The sequence below is a fragment of the Watersipora subatra genome, chromosome 7 (assembly GCF_963576615.1).
Source record: "Watersipora subatra chromosome 7, tzWatSuba1.1, whole genome shotgun sequence".
NCBI classification, from domain to species: domain Eukaryota; kingdom Metazoa; phylum Bryozoa; class Gymnolaemata; order Cheilostomatida; family Watersiporidae; genus Watersipora; species Watersipora subatra.
Genome location: NC_088714.1, coordinates 29494630 through 29522615, shown reverse-complemented (window position 1 = coordinate 29522615; position 27986 = coordinate 29494630). Strand labels below are relative to the sequence as shown.

The following is a 27986-nucleotide window of genomic DNA, read 5'->3' as shown; positions in this document are numbered from 1 at the left end:
TTTAAAAAAGTCTGCGGTGTTTGGCTGGTTTATGATTGATACTAGAAGTCGTTCACTCATGCTTTGTCCCGGCCACCATGATTGCGCCGCAAACTCAAAGAAACAACTTGTTTCTTTTTGTTAAACTTAGCAACTAGTTTGTTTTATTAAGAGTCTGCCAAGAAGAGAGTTTAGAAATTGACAAGTTTTTGTGAGATTATATCGTCTGCAGTCACAGCCTGACAAAGAAACCATGATACATCTCAAGTGGCTCTTACCACCAAATAGTTTTGCAATCGTTTGAGAAGGAGTCATGTGAAGTCTTGCCGTGGATTGTTTATTCAAACTAACTGAGCTGTTATCATTAGATGAGTCAGCATTGTAGCTGACTAACTGTAAGTTCATGACTTCATAACAGGCCCTCGAGAGGTGAGGCTTGCTCGGTGTTACCTCATAGAGAAATGTTCGACATTCCAGGTTAGGCTCTAAGCTAGAGTAACATACAGCGCTGGATAAAACAATTCGGACGTAATTGTTCATCAGGCTAATTCAGACCAAACTTGTCACCTCAATATATTTGTTGTCTTTCATTCAGATACTATGAGTATTTATTTATATATCTATGGAATGTTTAGACTAAGAAATCCAACTAAATCAATTTTCAAGGAGAATTTTATTTTCTTCTCTATTTAGTGAGCAACTTTCTCTGTGACTCAAATATTAAAAGGATTGTTAAAAGCCACTTTCTGGAGGAGTATTAGCCCACTAGATACTAAAACTAACTTCCTGACTCCCAGTGACCATTTTCAGAGCCAACAAATTACAATAGTTGATCAAACCTCTAGAAAAACAAAAAATATTAGGAAGTTACGATCAAAGAAGTTTCTTACTAAAAATACGATAGTTTGTGATACTCGCAGATATGCTTCTTTAATTGGTGTTTAACTTGACCAAAACATGACAAAACTAATTCTGAGACGCGTGGTTAAATTCTGCAATGTTTTTTAGGCATAAGAAAAGACCAACCTTGAATCATCACTTAAATTTAGACTTCTATCGACAAATAATGATAAATAATTATTCCCAAGATGAAATCAGCTACTTGTCATCAGGAAGAATCATCACTTTCAGTTTCAAACGATTTTTTACCAGGTTTGATTTGAGGCTATAAATAAGTGATTATAAACATACTAGTTCCAGACAATTAGTCTAATGACGATTCCAACTTATTCCAATTGGTCCTAAGGTAATTTGTCTAAAATCAATTCGTCTAATGGTACCATTGGTTCAACGACCCATGAAATGGTTTAAAGTTTCTGTACATGAAATACAGGAAGCTCAGCATTTATTAGTTTTGTAACTTTAAAGTAAGTTTGATTTAAAACAAATCAGCTTTTGAATAGTAAATAATAATTACGCTTTTGCAAAATTAGATTTTCTGTGCAGAAGGGTTATAAGTTTATCTTCTTTGTGAAAAGAGAACTGTTTGGCAGTTCTAAAGGTATCTATACCAGTTATATTATCATCTGGTATTAAATTTAACTATTACTAAATGTAAATGGCGTTAAATATAACTCTAGCTAAATTTTTATTCTCAGCCTTTTCCTGGGTTTCCGTGCTTCAAATGAATTCAATGTTTCATCCAATCTAAATAATAGAAATGATAAAATCGGAACGGATTTGATGCCATTTCACTTTGCTAAATTTGTGCGAAAGCATTGGCGGTGAAACTACTACTCGATGTTAGAGAAACAACTTCTGCGGATGGCTTCAATTCAATAATACCTGGCTGAACTCTCACTATTGGAGGTAAAAAAATTCAGCGCAGTTTATCACACCACTACACCGATATATTCTAACTACTTTCGCAAAAGATAGGTTGCTCATACGACAATAATGAGATAAATACCTTTTTATTTATTTTATTACTTTATTAAATAACTGAACCGTACAGAACCGTAACCAACTGTAAAGATTTCCACTGCACTGGTGCCGACCTCTTCCTAGACTTCACTTTTCTAGCATACACAATTTTGTTTACCAAAAGCGATTGCCGTTCATGCAACCTTTGAAGTAATAACAGTACAGTAAATAGCAAATTCGGTTGCTGTTTTGTAACATACATGTAGAGGAATATTAATATTTTTAGTAATTTAAAATATTCTGATCAGGTATCCTTTTGAGTTGCGCAACAAATGTATAAAGTGTGAATTGAAAAATGACCGTGACCCATAAGTTAGTCTACTTTAACGAGTTCTGTTTTGATGAATACATCCCTAGTCTTAGAAAATTGATAAAATGCAACTTCAATCGTTGCAACGGCAAGGTGAAAATTTAATGGCAGATGTCGACTCCAAATCCATTTAAAGCACGGAAACCCAGTGAATATAGCGCCATAGTAGTCATTAAATAGCATTTCTATTGTTTCAAAGTACGATGTAAAAGCTTTATTTTTAATATTTTTAGCTGCAAGTTGCTCTCAATTGCTTTTACTTAATGCTAGGGGGCTCAACTCGCTATAGCGACGTATAGAGTTTCCGATTTCTATATTAAAAATAGATTTAATTTCAGACAAAATTTTGTAAATAAGAATTTTATTAAAGTAGGTCTATACATTACAGTGAGTGTTTAATTTATGACGTTGATCTGTTCTAAAAGTGCAACATGAATTTCAGCGTGAGTTGGAACATCATAAATAAATTGCTCGATATATTATTCCTACTATATATGATACAACTACTATACATAATTACTAAATATATGTACTAGACTGTAAAGTGTTGTACCACAATGAAATATATACAAAAAGAGATAATGATTCTTTATCGCATGAATGGAAGTAAATTTTAATAAGTTAGCATGCACAACTAAGATGGCCCATCTCTGAAACATATTGCGAACCATAAGAAGCCCATATTCATCGCCTGAGCACTATAAGCTATGCATCATTGTTTACATCGCTCACAATGACGTAAACTGGAACGAAATTTAATATCATTTTTTATATATTTATGCGGGGAGTTCGTGATTGTGACCGTCGTAACCAAAAGACTCCTTGTATATGAAAAGGATTAAAAACGGGCAACCTAGTTTTATGCCACAGTAATAACTTTGTCTAGTAGTTTTTAATAATCTGTAATAATGTACCAGCCAATAGCGAATGCGCATTTTTATTTTGTGATTCTTTATATTCGATGTTCCTGTAGACCTTTGTCAAAATAGTTAAGGATTAAACAGAAGACAACTTCTATAGTCAGCTGATATAGTTGTTATTGAACAGTAGCTCTTCAGGTACTCATTACTGAAAGATTCAGACAGAATTATCTTCGATGTCATGCTGTCTCTCTTTATAAATCCTGTTACGCAATTATGCTCCTTGTTATTCAAAGCTGATTTGTTTTAAATCAAACTTACTTGAAGGTTACAAAAACAACAAATGCAAAATTTACTTTATTTCAAATACAAAAACTTTCAATATTGTGCTATATACTTTAGTACGAACTAATATGAATAATTGGCAGAACTTAAATGTCCCTAATTCAAGGTGAGCCTATATTTGGTTTCAGCATACATCAAAACATGAAAAAGTTGTTACTTTTCTTGAAATCTGTGATTTCACCTCCTTTGATGGCGGTAAACACGAAGACTGACAGCAGCTTTTGAGATGTCGTAACAGGTCATCTAATTTAGCTACATATAAGTTCAGGTCAAAGGACAACAATGTTATTGATTGCTCAGCTGAAAAATAAGCTTGTTTTGACACAACAAAGCTGGCCTTCTGCCAACTCCTTTGCCGTTTACTCCTCATTCATTCCAACATGATAGCTTATTCCTCATACCATAGCGTTATGGTGATCTTAAAAAGGTAACAAAGAAGGCTCATTCAATTTTTAAAAATATTTATACTAAAGTTTTGAATAACACAATCTCTGACGAATGTGTTGTTTGAACCAATTGACATCAGGATTAACTCCTGAAATAAGAGGACATGTGAAATTGGATTTAAGTTGCTTGCAACACCCACAACACCTTCTTCAGTACAACAGTAGAATGAGTTCATATTGTGTCACGGCTTGCTCTTACAGTACTTGACATTTGGAGGTATTTGGTTATTGAGCAAGCTCTGTTTAGTATAAGCCTTCTAAACTGAAAGTGAAAGCAAAATTGAAGAGAAACTATACTTCCTCAAACTTTCCATGACCTATGACAGAGCTAGTATGAAAACCTTCTGTCTTTAACATATCAGGAGAAGAGTTAGACTAAGATTTTGAAGAGTAACAAAAAATAAGGTTTGGCAGTTCACATTAAAAACTGCATAAGGTTTATGTTGACACTTGCGTGGGTAACAAACAAAAAACTTGGCATTGTTTTGAGTATAAATTGAAGGTTTGTTTACGCCACAATCATTTTTGGAGGTTTTTAGCAGAGAAAGGGCACCTCTTGATACATTTGAGAGAGAAATGTTGTGAAACTACTGATAGCATCAAAATATAGCAGCAATAAAACTACTGAACACAGTCAATTAACACGAAAATATGAACAAGTGTCGTTGTTTTTGGGTAAGAATCAGATAAAAAAATTTTTGAAGTGCGTGTTTGATTGTATTCAATTTGCTTCTCAAAAATTGGCACTAACTAATTTACGAAATTTCCTAATTTTTGAACTCAGTAATTTTGGTACACAAAATCCATCACATGTTTGGCAAACTGCCAACAATTTGACATTTCAGTACATTACCTAAAATTACTAAACCATTAGCTAGTGCAAAGGTAGCATGAGATTTGGATATTTAGAACTTGTAAACGGTAACAGCGAACAATAAACAATAATCACTATATTGAGTGTCAAGTCAGTAAACTAATTATTAGTATTTATAAATACTGATGTCTGATGACCATTTTCACCAAGATTTCACCGTAAGCTTCAACAGCAAATATCAAAAACTATTCATGGCGATGAGACGAGCAACATATCAAGCATGCTAGATGTGTATGCTTTCTCTGTTGCCTGTTTACACGGATTCACCTGTAGTTTTTAATCTGATATGTTTATTTTAATCCTGTCTAGTATTTCAGGTGATTACAGGTCACACGCCCTCAACTTCCCGTTTGATTGGTCGATTAAGACCTACATGAGATTAAATTAAGCTCTAGGATAATCTGATTAGTGGAAGTAATATGATATACCGACTGCTGCAGGGTCTTTGTACAGAGCAACCAAATGAGGTGCAAAGACACATTCTCAGAAAATACAGTCTGAATTAAAAACTCGAGGGTTGTCAGCACCTGCCTCATGCGCAGTATGTCTGTGATGTTCTAGATAAGGGTTTCTCCATTATGTATTTGATCATGAAAGTCAACTTTATAGATATTCCATAGATTGAACTTGCTAATTTGACATAGACCTCCAAGTTATAGCTCAATACTCATTGGATTTTATTTGACAAAACTTTTGTAAAAGTCAGTTGTGAATTTTTATGTATAAATAGATATTATTTTAGGATGACTTGTAATTCAACCAGCTTGTTCCATTTTGCCAATTCAACGAGTTCTTGTATAGCTTATGCTTTAACTCTTCAAGCAATTGTATAACATCCGGGTTTTTCTATGCTTATTGCCAGACTGTATGGACATCATAAAGTTTTGCAATACATATTTCGCTTTGAAACTCATAATGAAAATGTTAAAATATTCATTTTAAATCTGATTAGCAACAGTATTTTAATAGTATTTTTAACTGTTGAGCTGATAACCCAAAGTTGTTTTGACAAAGTTGGCTCTACCTCAGCTTCTTTGTTGTTTTCAGTTAAAAACACTCTGTGCCAACTTTGTGCCGACTTTGTGCCAAAAATCTAGTTGAAATTCAGCACTTCCTAGTGTTTTGATTCCATTTCAACTCAATACGTTGACCTAAAATTAAAACATCTTGCTAAATTTGGTGCTATTAGTCATTAATAAATAGATCTATAGATATATCTATAGATATATATTTAAATATATCTATAGATAGCCCTATCCCATTAGCTGTTTGTAGCATCAGTAAAAGGTTTCCTTCGTAACATCCGCATCAAACTTGAAAGTTCTCCATTTACGGTGGTTTCTGGCTGAGGTTGGCATAATATTTTTAACATAGTACTACTGATGTAGTAGATGTCCACCATCCTGGTAAAATTTAATGCTTATTGATAATGACAAGAGAAGACAACTCTCGTACTGCATGCTCCTGAAGTTGGAATGGAGAATAATGAAGAGAGAATTGTACAAATACAAAATACAGATAGGCCTACTTACTAATTGTTTCGTATTTATAGTAGCTTGTAGGCAGAGCTTCTGAGTAGGAGTAAAGCCAACTGCTGTCTCCGAGTAGGGGTAAAGTCAACCTGTCGTACAGGAATCTTCAGAGTAACCAGCTGCCACAAAAAAGAATACACCTTGTTTTGATTAATAATGTAAAAGATTGACAGCACCTTTTCTTCTTCAATACCAAAACAAAAAGATCACAGTATTTCATATGGCTATTGGACACAGCTTGGAACACACACATTGTCCCCTGACTTCAACCATATAGACCAAAATGGCCTTGGTTTATGGGCTATTTTTGCACATTGTTGCACTGAATAGCTGCCCCAATATTTACTATTCTATCACCACTTTTTGACACTACGCTAATAGTCGATGTTATATTTTAAGGAGTCAGGCATGAGTATGTTCTTTTACAAGCCATTGATATGTATCACATTTTATTTAATTCTTCCAAGGGTACTACGTGCATTACGAAGGGCAGTGGTAAGAAGAAAGAGACTTCAGTTTCTGTCTGCTATTACCTTTTAAAATATCTGCACCATTAGAAGAGATTCTATACCTTTCTCTCTCTTCTCGCTGCCACCTTTTGTAACACTTGTAGTACCAATGATCCTTTTGTAGCCAGTATGAGGAAATTTTTAAAAGTGTTTAAAGAAATCATGCAATGGATTATAGTTGCCTTTAATATTTCAGATTATTATCCCAATACAGAAACTATATGTTTTCTTTGAAGTTAGCTTCTCTTTAACTACAATGACTTGCTTTTACTTTACCCACATACATAATGTTGATAGCAGACAAGTACATGAAAAGATGAGATAAGTTTTGAGAGTTTGTAAAATTGTCTAGTAAAAAGGTATTTGGTTTGTATAACAGACTTTTAGATATATATATGAGAGAAGTTTGAGCTAGGTGATGCGCATAGACAAAACACAAACCTACCAAACTAAGGATATTACTGCTTATAGTTATCAGTTATCATTTAAAGTTCAATTCTTGCTTGTAAGTGCATATTCACTTTTAAAATTAATTGAACTGAACTGTTCAATGTACAATCATAGAGGAGCAGTCATTCGCTTCAAATGACAATTTATACAGCTATACATGTACTAATTTTTCTTGATGAACAGAGAAATCATTAGACTAACATGAATATATTTAATTCCATATTCACAAACTGCTCAAATATTTTCCGACAGCTCAAGGCATCCAGAAACTAAAAAATCCTTGATGCGATTATTCAAATTCTGTAGAGAGAGTTGAAGTTTTGAGTTATCAATTTATAGAAACAGAAAGGTTTCCATTACAAGCTGGTGACAATGGTTCGGGGTAAAAAAGACTTTGGAGCATTAGTTAGAAATATGTTCTGCAGTATCACTGGTGATGCATTTGCTATGCTTACTCTGCCAGAACACTAGAATAATTGAATTAAAATGTTATTAAAATAAATAGTTCTTTTGATACTTCAATTACTTTTATACTTGTAATCTGTATTAAACCAAGAAGTGTGAAGGTTTTAAACATCTACTATATAATTGGCAATTGTTGTCTGTGTGTGTGTGATTGAGTGTCCGCCTTATAGAGTGGTCTCTCCTTTTATTGTCGTTCGAATTTCGGATACCGCGAACGTCGGAAAAACGCAGTTCTCACCCACTAAATTTACACATAAAGGTTAAGTACATCTTATACAATGTTGTATTGTCTATGATTGCCATACTATGAATACATAACCTTTTCACTTGCGTTCATGTACAAATTTAGCTATTGGCCTACTGCCAGCCACTTTGCCGATATTGCTTAATATGTATACAATATTTTTTTCAAATTCAAACTCTTTCTAGAACATTTTCTTTGGTTATATATTTCATTTTGCCAACATGTTAACAAGTACTGCTATGCAAAAAATTCATTTTATCTATACTTTGTGCATTGATAAAGCGATGTAAAGCTACAAAGCTAAAACGATCCTCTACAATGTTCCTTATTCTTACAAAACCATTACTTTCACCATCATCAGAGACAGGGCTGCTATTGCTGTTTTAATTAACTGTGTAATCACAAAAATCTGAATCGGTTATAATATCATCAACATAAGTAGTTATTTGTTGTCCAACTTGGACGCCTTTGATGAACTTACACAAAAATGTTCATTTTTAAGTTGGAAATCCCCAAACCAAGATTAAAGTATTAAACTTTAGGCTAATTTTATAAAGAAATCTTAGGGCAACACTGTCACTATCATAAAAGTCTTAAAGATCGTTGTTTATGTTATCAACAAATAATAAACTTCAGTTACTAGCAATTGCTGCTAAAATCTCAAAAATGCGTCTACGCGGTCGACCATAGAAAACGCATAAATGAGTCTACTTCAGTGAAAGGGTTAAAAACGTTAGATTTGCCACTGTTTGTGATAGTAAACATGTTCATTTCCTTCCGCAGCCGAGTTATTTTTACTTTTTTTCCAGCTACGAGTACTACAGAACTACAGCTACTACAGAACTTGCACGAGTACTCCGAGGGTTTCGATAGGCGGTGGTGAAAAGAAAGAAAGCAGCTGCTATCGACTTACTGTCACCCTGCTTTAGCCATGACCAGCTGTACGTCGCCTGCTCAAAAGTAGGCACAAGCCGAAAACTGTTTGTTCATACACCCGACAGAAAAACAAAAAATGTTGTCTATCCGCAAATGTTGCGTTGAACTAACATTGTGTTATTGTTATGTTCTTCATGTTCTGCTATACCACATGCAGCATTTTCTAACATTTTTCAGCATATATATATTTTCATGCATTTGTTTTCCTTATTGTATCTCATACAAAGGCTATCATGTTGGCGCTATGTTTTAATATTGTAAGGTGCTAATGCTGTATCTGCCTTGACATCATACTGTCTGTGCTGTTATACATATAAATTTTATCGACACAGCCTCATTACTGTCTCTATATACCAAGTCAAAACACAGGCTATAGATAAAAAACTGGTGAGCTATGATTAGTGTTTTAAGAATGTAGAGGTCTCCATTCAATAAATGCTGGCGATAGCAAAATATTTTGTATATTTTTTTAAAAGATGCAAAACTTTTCAATACTGCCAGTTTGAAGAACTTTAGTTTGCCTAGCAATGTCAATTTCATTATCAGTTCTCTGTACACAAATAGGGCAATGCCGATTTGAGTGGTTTGAGACTGATGCATTGTAGACTAGCTGTAAAATGTATTGCAGATTTTCATTGTTCTCCCAACATTATTGACATAAATGACTGCATATGTGTATGCATAGTGTGATCGGGGCAGAAAAATTCAGTAGACTGCATATTTGGAGTTGTTTTACTGTATGAAAAACAACTCTTGATAAATCTCTTGCTGTACATGAATCTGTTCCCATGGACGTTTAATGCCGCTAGCGGTTTGGGATGGTGGCGTTACTTGGGATGCGCGGGAGACCTTTTTCGCCCCGAGTGCAGCGAGAGTATCCAGGCGCGGCTTTCTGAATGAATGAGTTGGCGAGTGCGAGGCGATTGATTGCGAAGTGATTGAGTGCTAGGCGATTGATTGCGAGTGCTAGGCAATTGATTGCGAGTGCTAGGCGATTGATTGCGAGTGCTAGGCGATTGATTGCGAGTGCTAGGCGATTGATTGCGAGTGCAAGGCGATTGGTTGCGAGGCGATTGATTGCGAGGCGATTGATTGCGAGTGCGAGGCGATTGATTGCGAGTGCGAGGCGATTGATAGCGAGTGCGAGGCGATTGATTGCGAGTGCGAGGCGATTGATTGCGAGTGCGAGTCGATTGATTGCGAGTGCGAGGCGATTGATTGCGAGGCGATTGATTGCGAGGCGGGTGCGGGCCGATTGATTGCGAGGCGATTGATTGCAAGGCGAGTGCAAGAGCGCAATGGTCAACTGCTCGGCGGGTAAAGACTGGTCAGCCAAGGCTGGGGCTCGGCGGCAGAAGTGCGTGATCGTCAATTGCAAATATAGACGGGTATAAATGGATGCATGAATCTAGACACATGAATCAAGAATACATTAATTTTTATGATTTTACACGCATCTAGCTGTAAAACACATTTCAGATTTCCATTGTTTTCCCCAACATTATTGACATGTATATGTGTATGCATATTCAGGGCAACAATTTCAGTAGACAATTTACATAATAATACATCAGGACTACAATTTCAGTAGACTGCACATTTGGAGTTGTTATACAGTATGAAAGACATCTCTCAATAAACCTTATGCTACACGTGAATCTATTCCTGTAGGCGGGTAATGCAGCTAGTTATAATATATATCTCTATTACCACGTGTTAAAACATAATGACATGGCATTGTAAATAGTATGTCAGTTAGCAGCTGATTATGTTACAAAAATACGACTCAATGTGATGTATTGACACCTCACCTTAGTATTAGAGTTTCACGTCTTTGAAAACAGGTACATAGTAATCCATATTAGTAAATAACTTTTATAAATACAAACAGCTTTACTAACTAATATTCTACTCAACACTGACTCTAATAGGTCTAAGCAAGGTGATTATTGTGGAAAAGTGATTATTTTAGATAACTACACCAATTTTCAGTAATTTTGTACACTCTAGTTGATAAAAGCTTGCTATTAAAAGATTTATGACACATCCGCTACTAACTGTTACGTCACAGAATGTGTCAACAGATATGTTTGTGTCTAACATGAGAAGACAATTTTAAATGCTTCATTACAACACACAAAAAGGTTCCATAAACCGATAAAATAGAAACCTGAAATCTTTCTTATCTGATTAAAAAAGTAACACAATATAATGTTAAAAAATGCTGGCAACAAAAATATTTTCATACGAAAACCACCAACATTGGAGATGGAAGAATTTAGGTTCAACAAACAGGTTTAAGAAACAGGTTCAACAATTTAGATACATCGTGTATAAAAAGCTATAAGAAAACAAAATAGCCAAGTATTGCTCGAAACACTCAGACTAAAGTGGCGATTGTCACTTTGATGACATAATTATTTAAAATGAAGTCAAATAAGGAGACTCTTTGCACTAAGTAAAACATGTGATTACACATGTTTTACGTGTGAACACAAACAACACCAGTCAAGAGTGGCAAACCAGGCAAACCAATCGAAAGATCAATCTCACAAGATAGCAGCAAGAAGACACACATAGGTACTCAGTAGGAAATGCTTGCTATGCATGCTATTATGGACCAAGACAAGTAGGACAGCCTAGATGGGTTTCAGCTATAGTTACCAAACTCTATGGAACTCGCAGTGTGAATGCGAAGGTTGTACCATAAGGGCTTACCTGGAGACGACATGTAGAGCAGTTACCAAGAAGATACCTTACAGATGAAGATGGCAACCCTGGTGAGGAACCTAAGATGTCCAAGGAGCCTCAACCATCAGTACCTGTACCACATCCAACTGTACCAGATCCAGTTGTAACACAACCTATACCCACTACCCAAAGAAGTCAGAGACGCAATTACAGACACCCTGATGGAGATGAATATGGAGCACACAGCCCTCGCAGATCTAGACTTAACAGACAAACTTAATGCATGCCTATAGCTTGGTCAGAAGGTGTTGAGATACATGAAAGCAAAGAAATCAATTATTTTATTATCGAAAAGCTAAAGGCTACATTTTTATCATTCATTAAAGCTTTTTGATACTTATGCTTTTTCTAGCTATAAAGATAATAAATTGCTATATAACTGAAATCATATTCTGTACTCATCAGTCTGATCTGAAGTTACGAATTAACTACTACTATTATTCAAACACTTGAAGGACTCAAAATTTCAATCTTTTGAAATAACCACATTATAAACATCAAGTCATTGAGAAACATAACAGTCAACAATGTAGAACTAATGCGATAGCAGGCAATGTAGAACTAATGTGATAGCAGACAATTTAGAACTAATGTGATAGCAGACAATGTAGAACTAATGTGATAGCAGACAATATAGAACTAATGTGATAGCAGACAATGTAGAACTAATGTGATAGCAGACAGTGTAGAACTAATGTGATAGCAGACAATGTAGAACTAATGTGATAACAGACAATGTAGAACTAATGTGATAGCAGACAATGTAGAACTAATGTGATAGCAGACAATGTACAACTAATGTGATAGCAGACAATGTACAACTAATGTGATAACAGACAATGTAGAACTAATGTGATAGCAGACAATGTAGAGCTAATGCGATAGCAGGCAATGTAGAACTAATGTGATAGCAGACAATATAGAACTAATGTGATAACAGAAAATGTACAACTAATGTGATAGCAGACAATGTACAACTAATGTGATAGCAGACAGTGTACAACTAATGTGATAGCAGACAATGTAGAGCTAATGCGATAGCAGGCAATGTAGAACTAATGTGATAGCAGACAATGTAGAACTAATGTGATAACAGACAATGTAGAACTAATGTGATAGCAGACAATGTAGAACTAATGTGATAGCAGACAATGTAGAACTAATGCGATAGCAGGCAATGTAGAACTAATGCGACAGCAGACAATGTAGAACTAATGTGATAGCAGACAATGTAGAACTACTGTGATAACAGACAATGTAGAACTACTGTGATAGCAGACAATGTAGAACTAATGTGATAACAGACAATGTAGAACTACAATGTGATAGCAGACAATGTACAATTAATGTAGTTGTGAACAGTGTACAACTAATGTGATAGCAGACAATGTACAACTAATGTAGTAGTGAACAATGTACAACTAATGCAAAAGGTAATAAATCACTTGAACAAACTGACAACTAGGAACAAAACTATTAACTAAAACTCACTGGACACACCTGTTTTCTATAATCTCTGTTTGAGCTCCAAACTTGGAGTTGAACAATTAGAAGAGGTCTAAAAAAGCTTCAAGCATCGGAATAGCTCAGTCACTCAAACTGCAAAAACAGCTAAAAATAGCATCGAGTATTGCGTGCTGCAAACTGAATATGGAAGAGATTTGGACCCAAAGAATGAAGAAGGAAGATGTCGTCTTTCTGCTCAATTTACTATCAAATTCTCACCATTCAAACTAAACACCTGTCTTTGAGTGTAGCTTCCCTGCACTTCGAGCGGAGCTAATGTCATCTAGCGATATTCATGTAAATGCATGACTGTTTCTACATTGTTGCCATTAAACCCCAAAACACCGCGGGCACTGCAACAAAACCAGAATAATATACAAAATTATTCATCTGCTACTCAAATAGTTTATCTGGGTTTTCATCCTTCTTCACATCCTTCCTGTTTGAGACCTGCTCACCATCTGAACATTGGTTTTACACCTGAACAGCAAGTCTTCGCAACCACGCTGACACAAGCCATCTGATACCATCAAGCTCGAACCAAGTGAGCTGACTGTATACTTTAGTGATATTTTACAATTTAGACTGAAAAGTGTCATTTTATGGTCTCCCTGAGAGTAGTCGTCACACTTCATTTCAGAAACTAGCTTGGTTCAACGGTATCTAAGTAGTGAGACAACAAGGTGGTAGAAAATCTGTTTTGGATTGGTGCAAGGCAAGCCTTCAATGATGCAAAACACAAACAGGACAAAAGGTTTGGCACCCCTCATACCTCTCCAAAAACATACCTTTCCAACTTGAACAAGAGGCCAGCATCAAAGAGCATGATGATGAGGTAATGGAAGAGTAGGTAGAATTCTTTGAGTTGTATTAAACTGCCATGAGAACATTAATAGAATACACTGTTTCTTGAATGACCTACAAAAAAAACTTCTCTCAAAATCTCTCAAGTGATTTTTACCTTAAACCGAGTAGCCTAAACAATCGCATGAGAAAAATTACCGGCTGTTATTGGACAACAATCTTTCTTACTCATGTACAAAACCAAGTCACAGAATTAACAAATGGAGACATCCAGAAGCATGTACCAAAAGAAACCGTGAATGATAGCATATGTGGTTCATGATCACTACATACAGGACAGCGAAAAATGGACCAATCAATTGTGCTCTACTCAGGTAAGAAACAGCTAAAAAAAGGCCTCACAAAGCCAGTAAATTGTCACCTGCAGCAAAAGTCGTCATCAAAAACAGTCAGGCCTCAAACTCTCAGATCGCTTGTCGGAAACCTAAGCTTGAGTTAATATTACCACCCACGTGACCAATTTTATCATTTTATCATTTTAATTATATAGCTATATATATTTCTCAATGTGTGTGTGGATATGTGGGGGCATGTGTAGTTCCAGCCTTAGCTATTAAAATCTTAGACTAAAGAATCTGTATCGCGGAAGATTTGATCGTGGACCCTCCAATTTGCCAGTCCGATGCCTTACCAATTCAGCCACATGAGCTAGATGTAGTCATCAGGCGATATATGTCGCTATGTGGGAACAAATAAAAGCCGATGGCAAGCGAAAGGTTAGTTTTATTAGTAAGCTTACTCAAATTATCCATTGGCAATGTGCCAGACTAGTAGCAAGTGGCAGGCAACTCTCATTACCTGTCATTGTTTATAAGCTGGTTTTTAATATCCGGGCAACACCGGGTAGCACAACTAGTATACAGTATAATGAAAACAACGAATTGATTGACAACTCAACAATATTAACACCCTTAATATCATAACTTACAGCTGTTCGACACTATTTAAACAATAGCCTAAATAAATATCATAACCTAAATATATCAAACATTAAATATATCATATGTTCTACCATTTACATACATATAAAAAGAACATATGACAAAAAACTAGAAGTTAAGTAAAACTGTCCAATTCTTAAATATCTTAAAAACAAAAAAGCATGAAGTACGTTAGGAGATATTTTCAATATTTAAAATTAAAAATATAAAAATAGACAAACTTGGTAAAATTATTTTAAAGACATGTAATAATAACAGTATGTAACTCAAAACAACCTAGTATGCAATTCAACAGCTCAATCAATTTTCGTTAATGATTTACAGCTACAGTATAGCCTCATTTCAAAGTCAGCAACACAGTTAGCTGATTGGCCGTAAAGACTAACCCTACTGATTCCCTTCACCTCTGCTTTCTTGGAGCCATCCGAATACACATGAACTGTTGCTGAAAACTCGGCATCGCTCGGCTTCATTCCGATTGTGACTAAAAGTTCATTAATATTTGAGTCTTGAATATCGTACCTGTGGTTGATATTCGCAGCTTTAATGTAGCGTAACTGATAAGTAAGGCAGAGGTTTCTGTTAACTTCTGTTAATTCGTTAACTCGATCTACAATAGCCTGTGCGGCTTCCTGTGTTAGCTTATCATCAAGAGGGTATTCTGAAGAGCTTCGACAGCCACAGAAATGGTCAGAAATACCGGCATCGGCGCAAGTCCTTTTTTCATCTATCGGCTCAAAAAAACTTTTTCCATAATTTTCCATACCAGCGGCAGCAGCTGATGAGAGAGCTCCGTCCGCAAAATCTAGTAAAGTTCTATGCAAGTCATACGGTGAAGTGAGTCTATTGTCAGCATTTACTTTAAATATCTCCATTTCCTTAGCGTACTTGCGCTGAAACCATTCTGGAATAATCCAGTGCATCATGGGACTGTTTTCCTCATTTTGACCTATTTTAGTGGCTCTAAGTCCTCCATAACGATAGCCATGATCCGAATAGAATACTAAAATGGTGTTGTTTAGAGAGTTCGACTTGTCGAGGTCTCGAAAGAGATTGTAATAGTACACGTCTGATTGGCCGAGAGAGTTAGCGTTCTCGTGAGATATCATGGTCGTCCAGCTCCATAAAAAATAAGGAAAATTGATCTTAGAATACTGCTTTACAAACGATGATGTCCAATCTCCTTCCCACACATGCATCCCCTTGTCGAGGTAACAAAAGTCAACCCACCAACTTTTAGCTATTCTCGGCTCGGCCACAACAGAAAATGGTTTAGAATAGTGATCAGACGGCTTGTAATGAAATCCCTTTTTTAGCCAGTTGAAAAGGGCTCCAGTCTTGTAGTCCTCATAGTAGCCAGTTACGAAACTGTCGTTGTTAAACCACTTAAATATAAGGGGGTCATCATCAAAGAATCTGTTAAAACTGATGCCGATGCCTTCTTCTACAGGCCTGCCTGTCAGCACAGTGTACAGGTTTATGAATGTGTTATCTTGCAGCCTATTATAGCTAAAAACAAAGTAAAACAGCCTTTATTATATTTCTTGGTTTTATATAAATTGTTAGAACTTGAATTATTACTCAGAAACAGTAGACAGAAATGAAGCTGGCAAAAAGCCACTAAAAATGCCCAAATGACTAATTATAACCAAGTTCGAGCATTCTACCTGTACTAACAAAGTATTCACAAGGTTATGTAAAGCTGATCTTTATTCTCTTGTGTTTTTCAAACCTGAGAGACTTGAAACAATTTTTACACTGATATCTATTTTATGGATGGTCAAAAAGTTCCCACAGTTTCAACGGTGAGATATTCAGAGTTCATTGGTTCCATAAGAGCGAACTTAACTACATATTAGTTTCAATGGTTTTTCAACTATTTTACAACGTAAAGTTTATAGTGGAAATGTGGCACTCACAAAATTAAATTCCAATCTACTCCAATGCAATTCAATCGATCAGTGTCTAATGTTACGTCGTTGAAATTGTTGTAGAAAGCAACTGTTGGTCAACTCTATTTGATGAGCTTTTGGGTTGAAAAGCATATGCTAGACATGTCTTGCTTTTTTGTATTTGAATTCAAGGCCAATGATATGCTGTAAATATCAATTACATCTACATGTAACTCTGATGCGCTTGTTGTACTAACCCTTTAAATGTGACCAGATTATGATTTTGTCTCAAATAGCCGACAGTCCTAGGCAGGTGTCTATAGCCCTGGTTCAATGATGTCGAGTCTATACCAAACATCAAAATGCTCATCTTTTCTGTGAATCTGCGTGATTTAGTTTGTTTGACTTTCCTTTCTAGAGCTTCCTTAGCTCGTCTCTGTGCGAGTTTACTAGGTACATAGCTGGAGTAATCTCTGTATGTCTGTAGAAAGAGCAAAGTTTATGACTAAATATGTGAGTTTACTAGGTACATAGCTGGAGTAGTCTCTGTATGTCTGTAGAAGGAGCAAAGTTTATTACTAAATATGTGAGTTTACTAGGTACATAGCTGGAGTAGACTCTGTATGTCTGTAGAAAGAGCAAAGTTTATGACTAAATATATGAGCTTACTAGGTACATAGCTGGAGGAGTCTCTGTATGTCTGTAAAAATAGCAAAGTTTATGACTAAATATGTGAGTTTACTAGGTACATAGCTAGAGTAGTCTCTGTATGCCTGTAGAAGGAGCAATGTTTATGACTAAATAAGCCAGCCAAGGTCGGGTGAAGGTAACAAGGAATAAGAATAGGTCAGCCAAGGTCAATTATAAACAACAATCAATACAGAGTGCATGCCAAAAGTCTATGGGAGAATACGGTGATGAAATCAGCAAAGGTCGATTGTAGCAACAATGAGCAGAGAGTGTATCCCTGGGCTCTGGAAAGCAAAGCTATCATAACGAGTGATGCAATTAAAGTTCATGGATTAAACTGTACTAGTGAAATGACATAAAAGTTTCACCTGAAAATCTTACAGACTCTATTCCTTATAACCCTAATTTGGCTCGTTGGAGGTGTTCATTATATGAGGCTACAATAATTTAGATGCTGCCACAAATACATTTTTACTTCTGCCTGTGCAATACTATAAAATAAAAAGAAAGATTGACTTTTTCTTTAGTCTTAGTGAATGAAGCAAGGAAACAAACAGCGACATAATATACATATGAGTAGTATAGTGTACATGCCACAAGTAACTAGATATCAAAAATGCTTCGTGTAACTAGATAACATAACAATACATGCCACAAGTAACTAGATACTATAAAAACACATGCCACATGTAACTAGATACCATAAAAATACATCATTCACGTAACTACGTATCGTAACAATACATACCTCAAGTAACTAGATACCATAAAAATACATGATTCACGTAACTACGTACCGTAACAATACATGCTTCAAGTAACTAGATACCATAACAATACATGCCTAAGGAACTAGATACCGTAACAATACATACCTCAAGTAACTAGATACCATAACAATACATGCCTCAAGTAACTAGATACCATAACATTACATACTTCAAGTAACTAGATACTATAACAATACATGCTTCACGTAACTAGATACCATAACAATACATACCTCAAGTAACTAGATACCATAACAATACATACCTCAAGTAACTAGATACCATAACAATACATGCCTCAAGTAACTAGATACCATAACAATACATACCTCAAGTAACTAGATACCATAACAATACATACCTCAAGTAACTAGATACCATAACAATACATACCTCAAGTAATTAGATAACATAACAATACATACCTCAAGTAATTAGATAACATAACAATACATGCCTCAAGTAACTAGATACCATAACATTACATATTTCAAGTAACTAGATACTATAACAATACATGCTTCACGTAACTAGATACCATAACAATACATACCTCAAGTAGCTAGGTACCATAACAATACATACCTCAAGTAGCTAGGTACCATAACAATACATACCTCATGTAGCTAGGTACCATAACAATACATGCCTCAAGTAGCTAGATACCATAACAATACATACCTCATGTAACTAGATACCATAACAATACATACCTCAAGTAACTAGATACCATAACATTACATATTTCAAGTAACTAGATACTATAACAATACATGCTTCACGTAACTAGATACCATAACAATACATACCTCAAGTAGCTAGGTACCATAACAATACATACCTCAAGTAGCTAGGTACCATAACAATACATACCTCATGTAGCTAGGTACCATAACAATACATGCCTCAAGTAGCTAGATACCATAACAATACATACCTCAAGTAGCTAGGTACCATAACAATACATACCTCAAGTAGCTAGGTACCATAACAATACATACCTCAAGTAACTAGGTACCATAACAATACATACCTCAAGTAACTAGGTACCATAACAATACATGCCTCAAGTAGCTAGGTACCATAACAATACATACCTCAAGTAGCTAGGTACCATAACAATACATACCTCAAGTAACTAGGTACCATAACAATACATACCTCAAGTAACTAGGTACCATAACAATACATGCCTCAAGTAGCTAGGTACCATAACAGTACATACCTCAAGTAGCTAGGTACCATAACAATACATGCCTCAAGTAGCTAGGTACCATAGTGATACATACCTCAAGTAACTGTAGTAACATAATTGTATGTGTTACAATATTTACTTTCATTCTCAGTAATCACACAAGGTTATCATATGAGGTTATCATATTAAATTTCTGTGAGGGCAGATGGGTTAACATGGCCTCAGGAGTGACAGAGGCCATGTTAACCTAACAAGCTGTTAGCTTGTTGGTTGTCATCCTAACAAGTTAGTGATGACAGCGTTTACACATTCATAGTAGCTTTGTGAAATCTAATTTACTGCTGATTCTTAGATTAATTATAGCATGCAGTACCTTTTCATGTGAAATTATTTGTGAAATGTGTAAAAAGAAAACCAGCTATTAAGGACCTATGCACAACCTCCTACCTCTACAAAAGCCCAAGTGCAGACAATTTCTACAAACTCATCAGTCAGCTCTGTGGGCTTGTCTGTCAGCGGCAGCCAATCAGTAAAAAATGCTGCTTCATCCGTTTCAGCATAATCATATGTTCTGTATACGTATCGGAATTTACAACTCTCCCCTATTAAATAAGAAATTGTTGAAAAACTTTTCCTTTCTCAGATAGTTGGTCTTTTCTTTCAGCTTCATGAACCATATAAAGGTGAGTGTCCAGGTTGGTGTCCATTGTTGGTTCAGGTTTAATAGGAAAACTCCTTTTCATGGCGTATTTCAACTCGCGACAATCAAAACGCGAGTCAGCAAAAAAGGGCGCTAGACTAGACTACAACAGTAACCACTAGACTACACCATTCTTATCATTTTCAACTCTATATCAGTTCTATCCTCATCACGATTGTAGGTTACAAACCAAGTATGTATTTATTATACACAATTACTAATACTTTTGCGTTTAGCTTTTTTTTGGGGATTTTTTTTTAAGTCATTTCAAAGTTCAATACCTACTTTTTTAATTTGTAATTTTCAAATGCATCATTTCAATTTAAAATGCGCAGTTAGCTAAATCTACAAAGTACAAAAAACCCTCATGCATGTCACTGCATAACGTTTGTACCAGTGTCGATAGGTACCAGTATCATCCATCAAAACTTTGAATACAACGAGCTTCTGCTGCAGACAGTAACCATTTTTATGAACGTACTTCCGTGTACTCATTGTTTATTTTTTCTATTTTATTCAAATTGCACAAAAACACTTTTCTCATAATATAAAGTTGAAAAGTTAGAATGGTAACTGCTGTATATGTTAAATGAAAATAATTTTTGTGTAAAGACTTTTTTATTACACAGGCAAGGCTGGGCGTTCACCTAGTAAATTGATAATAGTGATAACAGTGATAATAGTGATAATAGTGATAATAGTGATAATAGTGATAACAGTGATAACAGTGATAACAGTGATAATAGTGATAATAGTGATAATAGTGATAATAGTGATAATAGTGATAACAGTGATAACAGTGATAATAGTGATAATAGTGATAACAGTGATAATACTGATAATAGTGATAATAGTGATAATAGTGATAATAGTGATAATAGTGATAATAGTGATAATAGTGATAATAGTGATAATAGTGATAACAGTGATAATAGTGATAATAGTGATAACAGTGATAACAGTGATAATAGTGATAATAGTGATAATAGTGATAATAGTGATAATAGTGATAATAGTGATAATAGTGATAATAGTGATAATAGTGATAATAGTGATAACAGTGATAATAGTGATAATAGTGATAAAAGTGATAATACTGATAATATTGATAATAGTGATAATAGTGATAATAGAAAACACAGCATCATTGTTTTAAAGATGAGCTTGCGCAAAATTTTAATGAGTTTTATCAGAAAGTATCGGTATTTTTATTACTATGCAATTGTTTTTGATGTTAGAGGTGATCTGATTACCAGGATGTTTCAAGATTAAAACGAACTTGATTGCGGTTCAAACGATCAGATCAAGCAAAAATTCAATAATGATTTCTATAATATAGTATAGTCTATGATGTCTGTAGAGATTGCAAATACTAATGGGCATGTTATAAGCATTTGCAATTTCCGTTTTTGCAATTTTCCTGTAACTTAATACAGCTCAAAGCAAGTATATAACAAAGTCAACGCTTCTGTAGAAATCAGTAGATGCTGGGTTAAAGTTATTAGACAATTTAGATTTGGGCAACTCGAAGGAGCTTTAGTCGTGGTGACCCACCTCTCATGACGACAGGCAAAAGGCCATAGACTACAGATTCATGTTTAAAGATGGCTTTTGGTAAAAATGAAGTCCATGAAAATGCTACATCTATAGATAACTTGAGTCAGCTACACTGTCTACATATAGATTACTATGAGTTAAATTCAATTTGTAAACAGTTTTGCTATATTGTTGAGTTGTTACTTGATATGCAAAACTGCAAAAATGCAGAATGAGTTTAGTATCAAAGTCTGTAAGGTCATTGAATACAATAAGTACCGGTTGTAACTAAACTAACATCACGTAATGTCATGACTTTTGTCTAGACGCTTTGTCAGAACAGATATGGAACAAAAAGCTTAAATCAAACTAGCTTCCAAATGCAATTTGACTGGCTTCTCGCCAAACACAACTTAGCCAATTAGCAACTGGGGTGATTATCAGCCTGATTTGTTTACACGTGAAGACAACATACAATTATTAACTCACTATTTTAACATCATTTTAAAAAGAGTTTTATAATGTTTTATTTAATATAATCTATTGAGAGATGAGATCTTATTATCGATATAACTGTGGGTATGTTATCATCAAACATAATTTCTCCTAGTGTTCATCATCGAACAAATTTATATCGTTTTAGTGTGTCAGTCTAATCAATGATATAAACCCCCACGATATAAAAACCAACGATATAAACCAACGATATAAGACCCAGTGGGGAGGGGGGGTATATCATTGGTCTAACATTGAAAACCACTGTGACGCTGGTAAATAACACTATAATAACACTATGATATAATATACTATGATACAATAAAATACAATATAAGACAAACTATTACAATATAATATGACATAATTTAATGTAATACAATGTAATATATATTATAATGTTATATTATAATATATATTAGCCTACATTATATATATTATAATAAATATAAGCAGTACTATAATATTATAATACTGTAATATTATATAATAACATACTAAAGTAAAATACAATAATTATATAAAATAATTCATCATACTATAATATACCAAAATATATCATCATATAATATATACTACTATTTAAAGTTTAGAAAGTTCTCTAGCTACACCCCTTACACAGTATAACTTGAGGGCGTATGACTCGGGAAAGAAGACAAAGTATTTACCACGCTTTAGTGATGTCACTATGGAGATCCTGTCTTGAGCTATAAGAAATCGTCTGTCAATCTTTTGCCTGCATTTATATTCCTGTGTGATAGGTCTCCGGTCTGTGATGCTGATTAAAGATGAATCATAAGGATGGTAGTTAGGTCTGTAGCACTTGGCAGCTTCCATCAAGTGTGGTTTTGTGTAGTTGTCCAGATGCTTGGTGTCAACTAAAGAAATGCTCTGTTTTATATACTTTATGCTGGTTGAAGCACTTCATGGTTCATATTCATGATGTACCATTGCAATGTCTTTCTGTGATAAGTAATCTTATGCTTTTAATTTACAAGCCAATCAAGTACATATAATCATTACGGACGTACTTAACTTTACAAGCCAATCAAGTACATATAATCATTACGCATGGCTAGTAAAGTACTTAACTTTACTAGCCATGCGTGGAGGTTAAGAATAAAGATTACATCATAAAGGATTTGAACCTGCAACATTTACCACACCATCTATACATCCATCCATTCAACCTGTCACCATCCATCACACTATCACCTGCAGCATTCATTTGCCTTCCAGAATGTTAGAATAACTGTGCACATACTTATTCTCTGCGCTTTATTGACACTCCTGATGATCTCTCATGACACATAAGACTGCTAGGATATGAGTGCTTATAATATAGAAGAAAATTTTCAAAAATTAGTTAGTGACATGATGGACTAGCATGAAAAAATTTAATTTACACGCTAGCAAGGAGATAGCCGTTGATTCTATTTTTTTATACTAGCTGAATGCGCAACTCTGCACAGATAATAAAAAAGTTTTTGCATAAAAGAATTACTTTTAAACATCATATACAAAATTTACCATTCTACCTATTAAATGAAAGTGGTTACTCATTTCTGTGTACTGTGTTTATTCCTGTGTATTGTGTTAATTTTGTATACTGTCTTTATTTCTGTGTAATTCATACTGCACCAGCTGCAGTGCATACTAAATCTTCATACTGCTTGCAATAGTCTTGATGGCCACCATGTTAGTTTGAGCATTTTTCTTTACCCATGAGCACATATTTTTTATGATATGCTAGCTAAAGTGTCAAGCGTGAAGCCATGAAAGATTGGCAGATGTAACAAGTATGTGCAAAATTTATTCTACATGTATAATATAGCCAGTTGGTCAGCGTAGTGTAATGCAAATGCCTGTTTGCAGAACTGGAGGTTTCGAGTTCAAACCTAGTGTGCAGACATTTTTCATTCCTAAAACTTTACCGCTACAATTAGACATGCAGACAGACAGAATACAAACACTGAGATTTATATATATATATATATATATATATATATATATATATATATATATATATATATATATATATACTAGGCAAATGTTCTGCATTGCACAGGTATTAAAACAGCTTATAAACAGCAGCAAGCAATGTAGTTGCCATTGGCTAACCTGAGTAAGCTAGTATCCTTATTTCTAAACTTAGTAACAATAGCCGTGAGAGCAAGCTTTAGTGATGTTGCGCATAACACGGAGTTGCTATGCGTATTTTAGCACAGACAGTAACTCATATTGCCCAATGCATCCATGGAATCTTGTGTAGCCTAATGAGTTAGCTTCTCACCTTTTGAACAAGAAGATCTTAGATCAAATCTCGTGCAGAACGGATTTTCATGACTAAATTTTACTCGCTATAGCTGGAGAGATGAACGATAAACTTTGCGATTTGGATAAATAGATAAGGAACCAAAAGGTTAACACGTTAGAAAAGAGTTAAACTGTGATTCTTTAATTGTATGTGAAGGGATCAGAGAGTTGGCATGCCAGGAAGGAGTTAGCCGGCGATTCTATAACTGTATGTGAAAGAATCAGAGAGTTGGCACGCTAAAAAGGAGCTAGTCTGTGATTCTATGTTTTTATGTAAAGGGGTCAGAGAGTTGACAAGCTAGGAAGGAGTTGGTCTGTAATCCTAGGATCGTATGTAAAAGGATCAGAAAGTTGGCATGTTCAGCATGAGTTGGCCAATCTTTAGGTACTTTTAGACATATTTGATCCTGTGCTAAACTTGGGGCCCTGGCTATTTTAGGAGGGTGATTGCTGTAGTCATAATTGGTGTTACTACAATGGTGGTCATCATATGTTACTACAATGGTGGTAATCATATGTTACTACAATGGTGGTAATCATGTGTTACTACAATGGTGGTAATCATGTGTTACTACAATGGTGGTAATCATATGTTACTACAATGGTGGTAATCATGTGTTACTACAATGGTGGTAATCATATGTTACTACAATGGTGGTCATCATATGTTACTACAATGGTGCTAATCATATGTTACTACAATGGTGGTAATCATATGTTACTACAATGGTGGTAATCATGTGTTACTACAATGGTGGTAATCATATGTTACTACAATGGTGGTCATCATATGTTACTACAATGGTGGTCATCATATGTTACTACAATGGTGGTCATCATATGTTACTACAATGGTGCTAATCATATGTTACTACAATGGTGTGCGAGGGATTACTGTATGAAACGACAAAGACTCATCGAAGTAAAACAAAGTCTTTATTGCTGCCTGATGAATTATTACACTTTTTCTTGAGTGGTAATTTGTTAGAATTGATCCCTTACTTCTAACTAACCTAAACAGTAGTGAGAGTTTTATTTCAATGAGATTCTAGCCAATGAAGTACTAATAAGAATACACCAACCTGCGCCTTCATGATAAATATTACTAGTCTTTCTTCTATAAAGACAGTAAACTGGGCTACCTTACTATTGCCGGATTACATACGGGTGATCATGTTTTGTTAAGTGATTTGTTCAATGCAGTCTAATAATGAATTACAGACTTCAAAAACATTTCGCTATATAGGAGAGCAGATGCTGTCTAGTGGTTTAGTAGTCTAGACTGTGTGACCCACAATAAACAGGTTGGGGGTTCAACACCCAGAAGAGGCCACTGGTGGTGATAGGATTGACATCCAACCTTAAATTTCTCTGCGACAATGACCATGTCTCCAGTTGTCGAGGTTCCCTTGACCAGACTCTGACATGTTCAGCCAATATAGCAGAACCATTGTTTGTGAAACAATTGTTTTAAAAAATACACACAGCCTCTGCTTGCAATAGAACTAAGCAAACACCATATTGGATCTTTGAGGGATTGATCACACCCGCGCCACCGCACACGCACATTGTGTAATTTATAAAAAGAGGGTGTTAAAATGTCTCTTTCTACAGTGAAATATATCCTACTTGGACCACCTAACATACATATTAAGCGATATATCAAATTTTGCTAGCTTTTTGGACAAGTTCTGAGCAGTTTGTTCGTCACAGAATTTTTAACCACTAATACTTGATGACAACATTGAAATAACATTCAATTGGCATTCATAAACAGTCAAAGTAATTTACATAAATAAGTATTAAATATACAAAATATTATATAATTAAATATAAGTATAAATATTAATTATGAAAACTGTTAAGAACAACAAGGGGAGGTCATAATCTGCTATTTTTACGAACCTTTTTGGTACATGACAGTATTGGTTGAGTTGTATGGCATGCAGTCAGGCTGCGACTCGTTGAAGAAAAGCTGTGTAAAACAGTTTTCTGTTTTCTCTGACGGGTAGAAATAGAAATACTGACAAAGACTATCTAACAGACAAATCTCTTTGCAGTCTTCTTCGCCTCGCACCGTCAAAAAGCAAATGTTCTTGTACGATCTTTTCAGCAGATCTTCTCTGTTGGAATATTTGGCTGCATGAGAACGAAAAGAATAAAAAAGAATATATATTTGATAGAATGCTTCTGTTAAACAACAGCAAAAAATAGCAAAAGGATGAACAGTCTACTTTTAATGACAGCGATATTTATAGCATAAAACAATTAGCTCGGAAACAGGTAGAAGAAAGGAGAATGGGACTTTTTATCCATCTTTCGTTGTGACTTATGGCTCAACAAATTGTATGTAAACGTAGAAGAGAAAAACTTGTACATAATGGCTACATTTAGGTATTTAACAAGTATAGTTCATGAGATCTTTCAATCAATTTTGCGGATATTTCTGATTACGGTACAAAGCCACCTTTAGAATATGTACTGCAGAGGTTCGAATTAAATTGAATAGTTAAACTTTCGTTTACTTTCTTATGTGTTTTGAAAAAAAAGATATTATGTGTGAAATTTCAGAATAATGCAGTGTTTTTTTGCCTTTTTCTGTTATTATCATCGTGTGATTTATTTACTGCATATAAACATGAATAATTTATTTGATGTAAAAAGAGCAGTGTTAAAAAGTCTGGCATCAAAAAATCCTATGCCCAAAAGGTCCTGAGCTAAAAAGCCCTAGACTGGCGAGAAGATGATATAAGTAGCATGAGTTTTAGCGCATAAAGCTGTTAGCCAGCATATTAATAGATTAATCCAAAGTGAAGCGTGCGAAAGTGACAGGCTTATATAAATAGTAAGTACTACTTCATTTGGTTTATTTGTTTTAATAGGTAGCTGACAAGTTAGCCATTGCCTGCATATACGAGGCACGGTCCTACTCCTTTTTGTGTACAACAGGCTTACCGAAAAATTTGAAGGGTTCCATCCGAGGTTTATCAAACGGGTGGCTGGATCTCTGTAGTATGATTTTATCTAAAACTTCCTCTGGTGGTAGTTTCTCCGCATTCTCTTCAATTTGTAAACAAAACGACTGAATATGAAGCTAAACTGTTGTATGTATTCTTGAGTTGCCACTGATGTTTAGCTGGCACAATGTACATTGTCTAGTCAATAAGGGGTGCACAAAATACTCAAATAGAAGTCTGTGGCCATTGTAGAAAACTAAACCACCCTCTGGGTTTATTAGTGAAACTCGATAATTACACAGGGAAGGCACAAATGATTTTTGCATTCTACTTACCCACAAAGAAACATGTTTTGTTCAGATAATAGCCGAGAAGATGCAGAAAAGAGTCAAAGACCATAAAGTGAGTAGTTGTTTAAATGTTGCTGTTGTGTGGAAATTTATACTTCATACAATGATTTTCCAATAACATAATGTTTTCATGTATTCTTAATATATCTG

At 34.9% G+C, this 27986-nt stretch overlaps 1 protein-coding gene across 1 annotated transcript; it reads right to left on the bottom strand.

Moving 5' to 3' along the window:
• Positions 1 to 13523: 13523 nt before the first annotated feature.
• Positions 13524 to 23050, bottom strand: LOC137400642 (uncharacterized). The gene is made up of 5 exons (XM_068086973.1): positions 22832 to 23050; positions 20112 to 20285; positions 17085 to 17308; positions 15322 to 16444; positions 13524 to 13580 (listed from the first exon to the last, which is right to left on the bottom strand). The coding sequence occupies exons 1-5, from the start codon at positions 23048 to 23050 to the stop codon at positions 13524 to 13526; spliced, it is 1797 nt and encodes a 598-aa protein (XP_067943074.1).
• Between the last annotated feature and the right edge of the window lie 4936 nt (positions 23051 to 27986).

Coding starts and splice junctions, on each gene's coding strand:
- LOC137400642 (XM_068086973.1), bottom strand. CDS start 23,050: ATGGAAGCTGCCAAGTGCTACAGACCTAACTACCATCCTTATGATTCA. Junction 20,286..22,831: donor ACGCCCTCAAGTTATACTGT/GTAAGGGGTGTA, acceptor TTACTGTTGTAG/TCTAGTCTAGCGCCCTTTTT. Junction 16,445..17,084: donor AATCTGGTCACATTTAAAGG/GTTAGTACAACA, acceptor CTTTGTTTTTAG/CTATAATAGGCTGCAAGATA.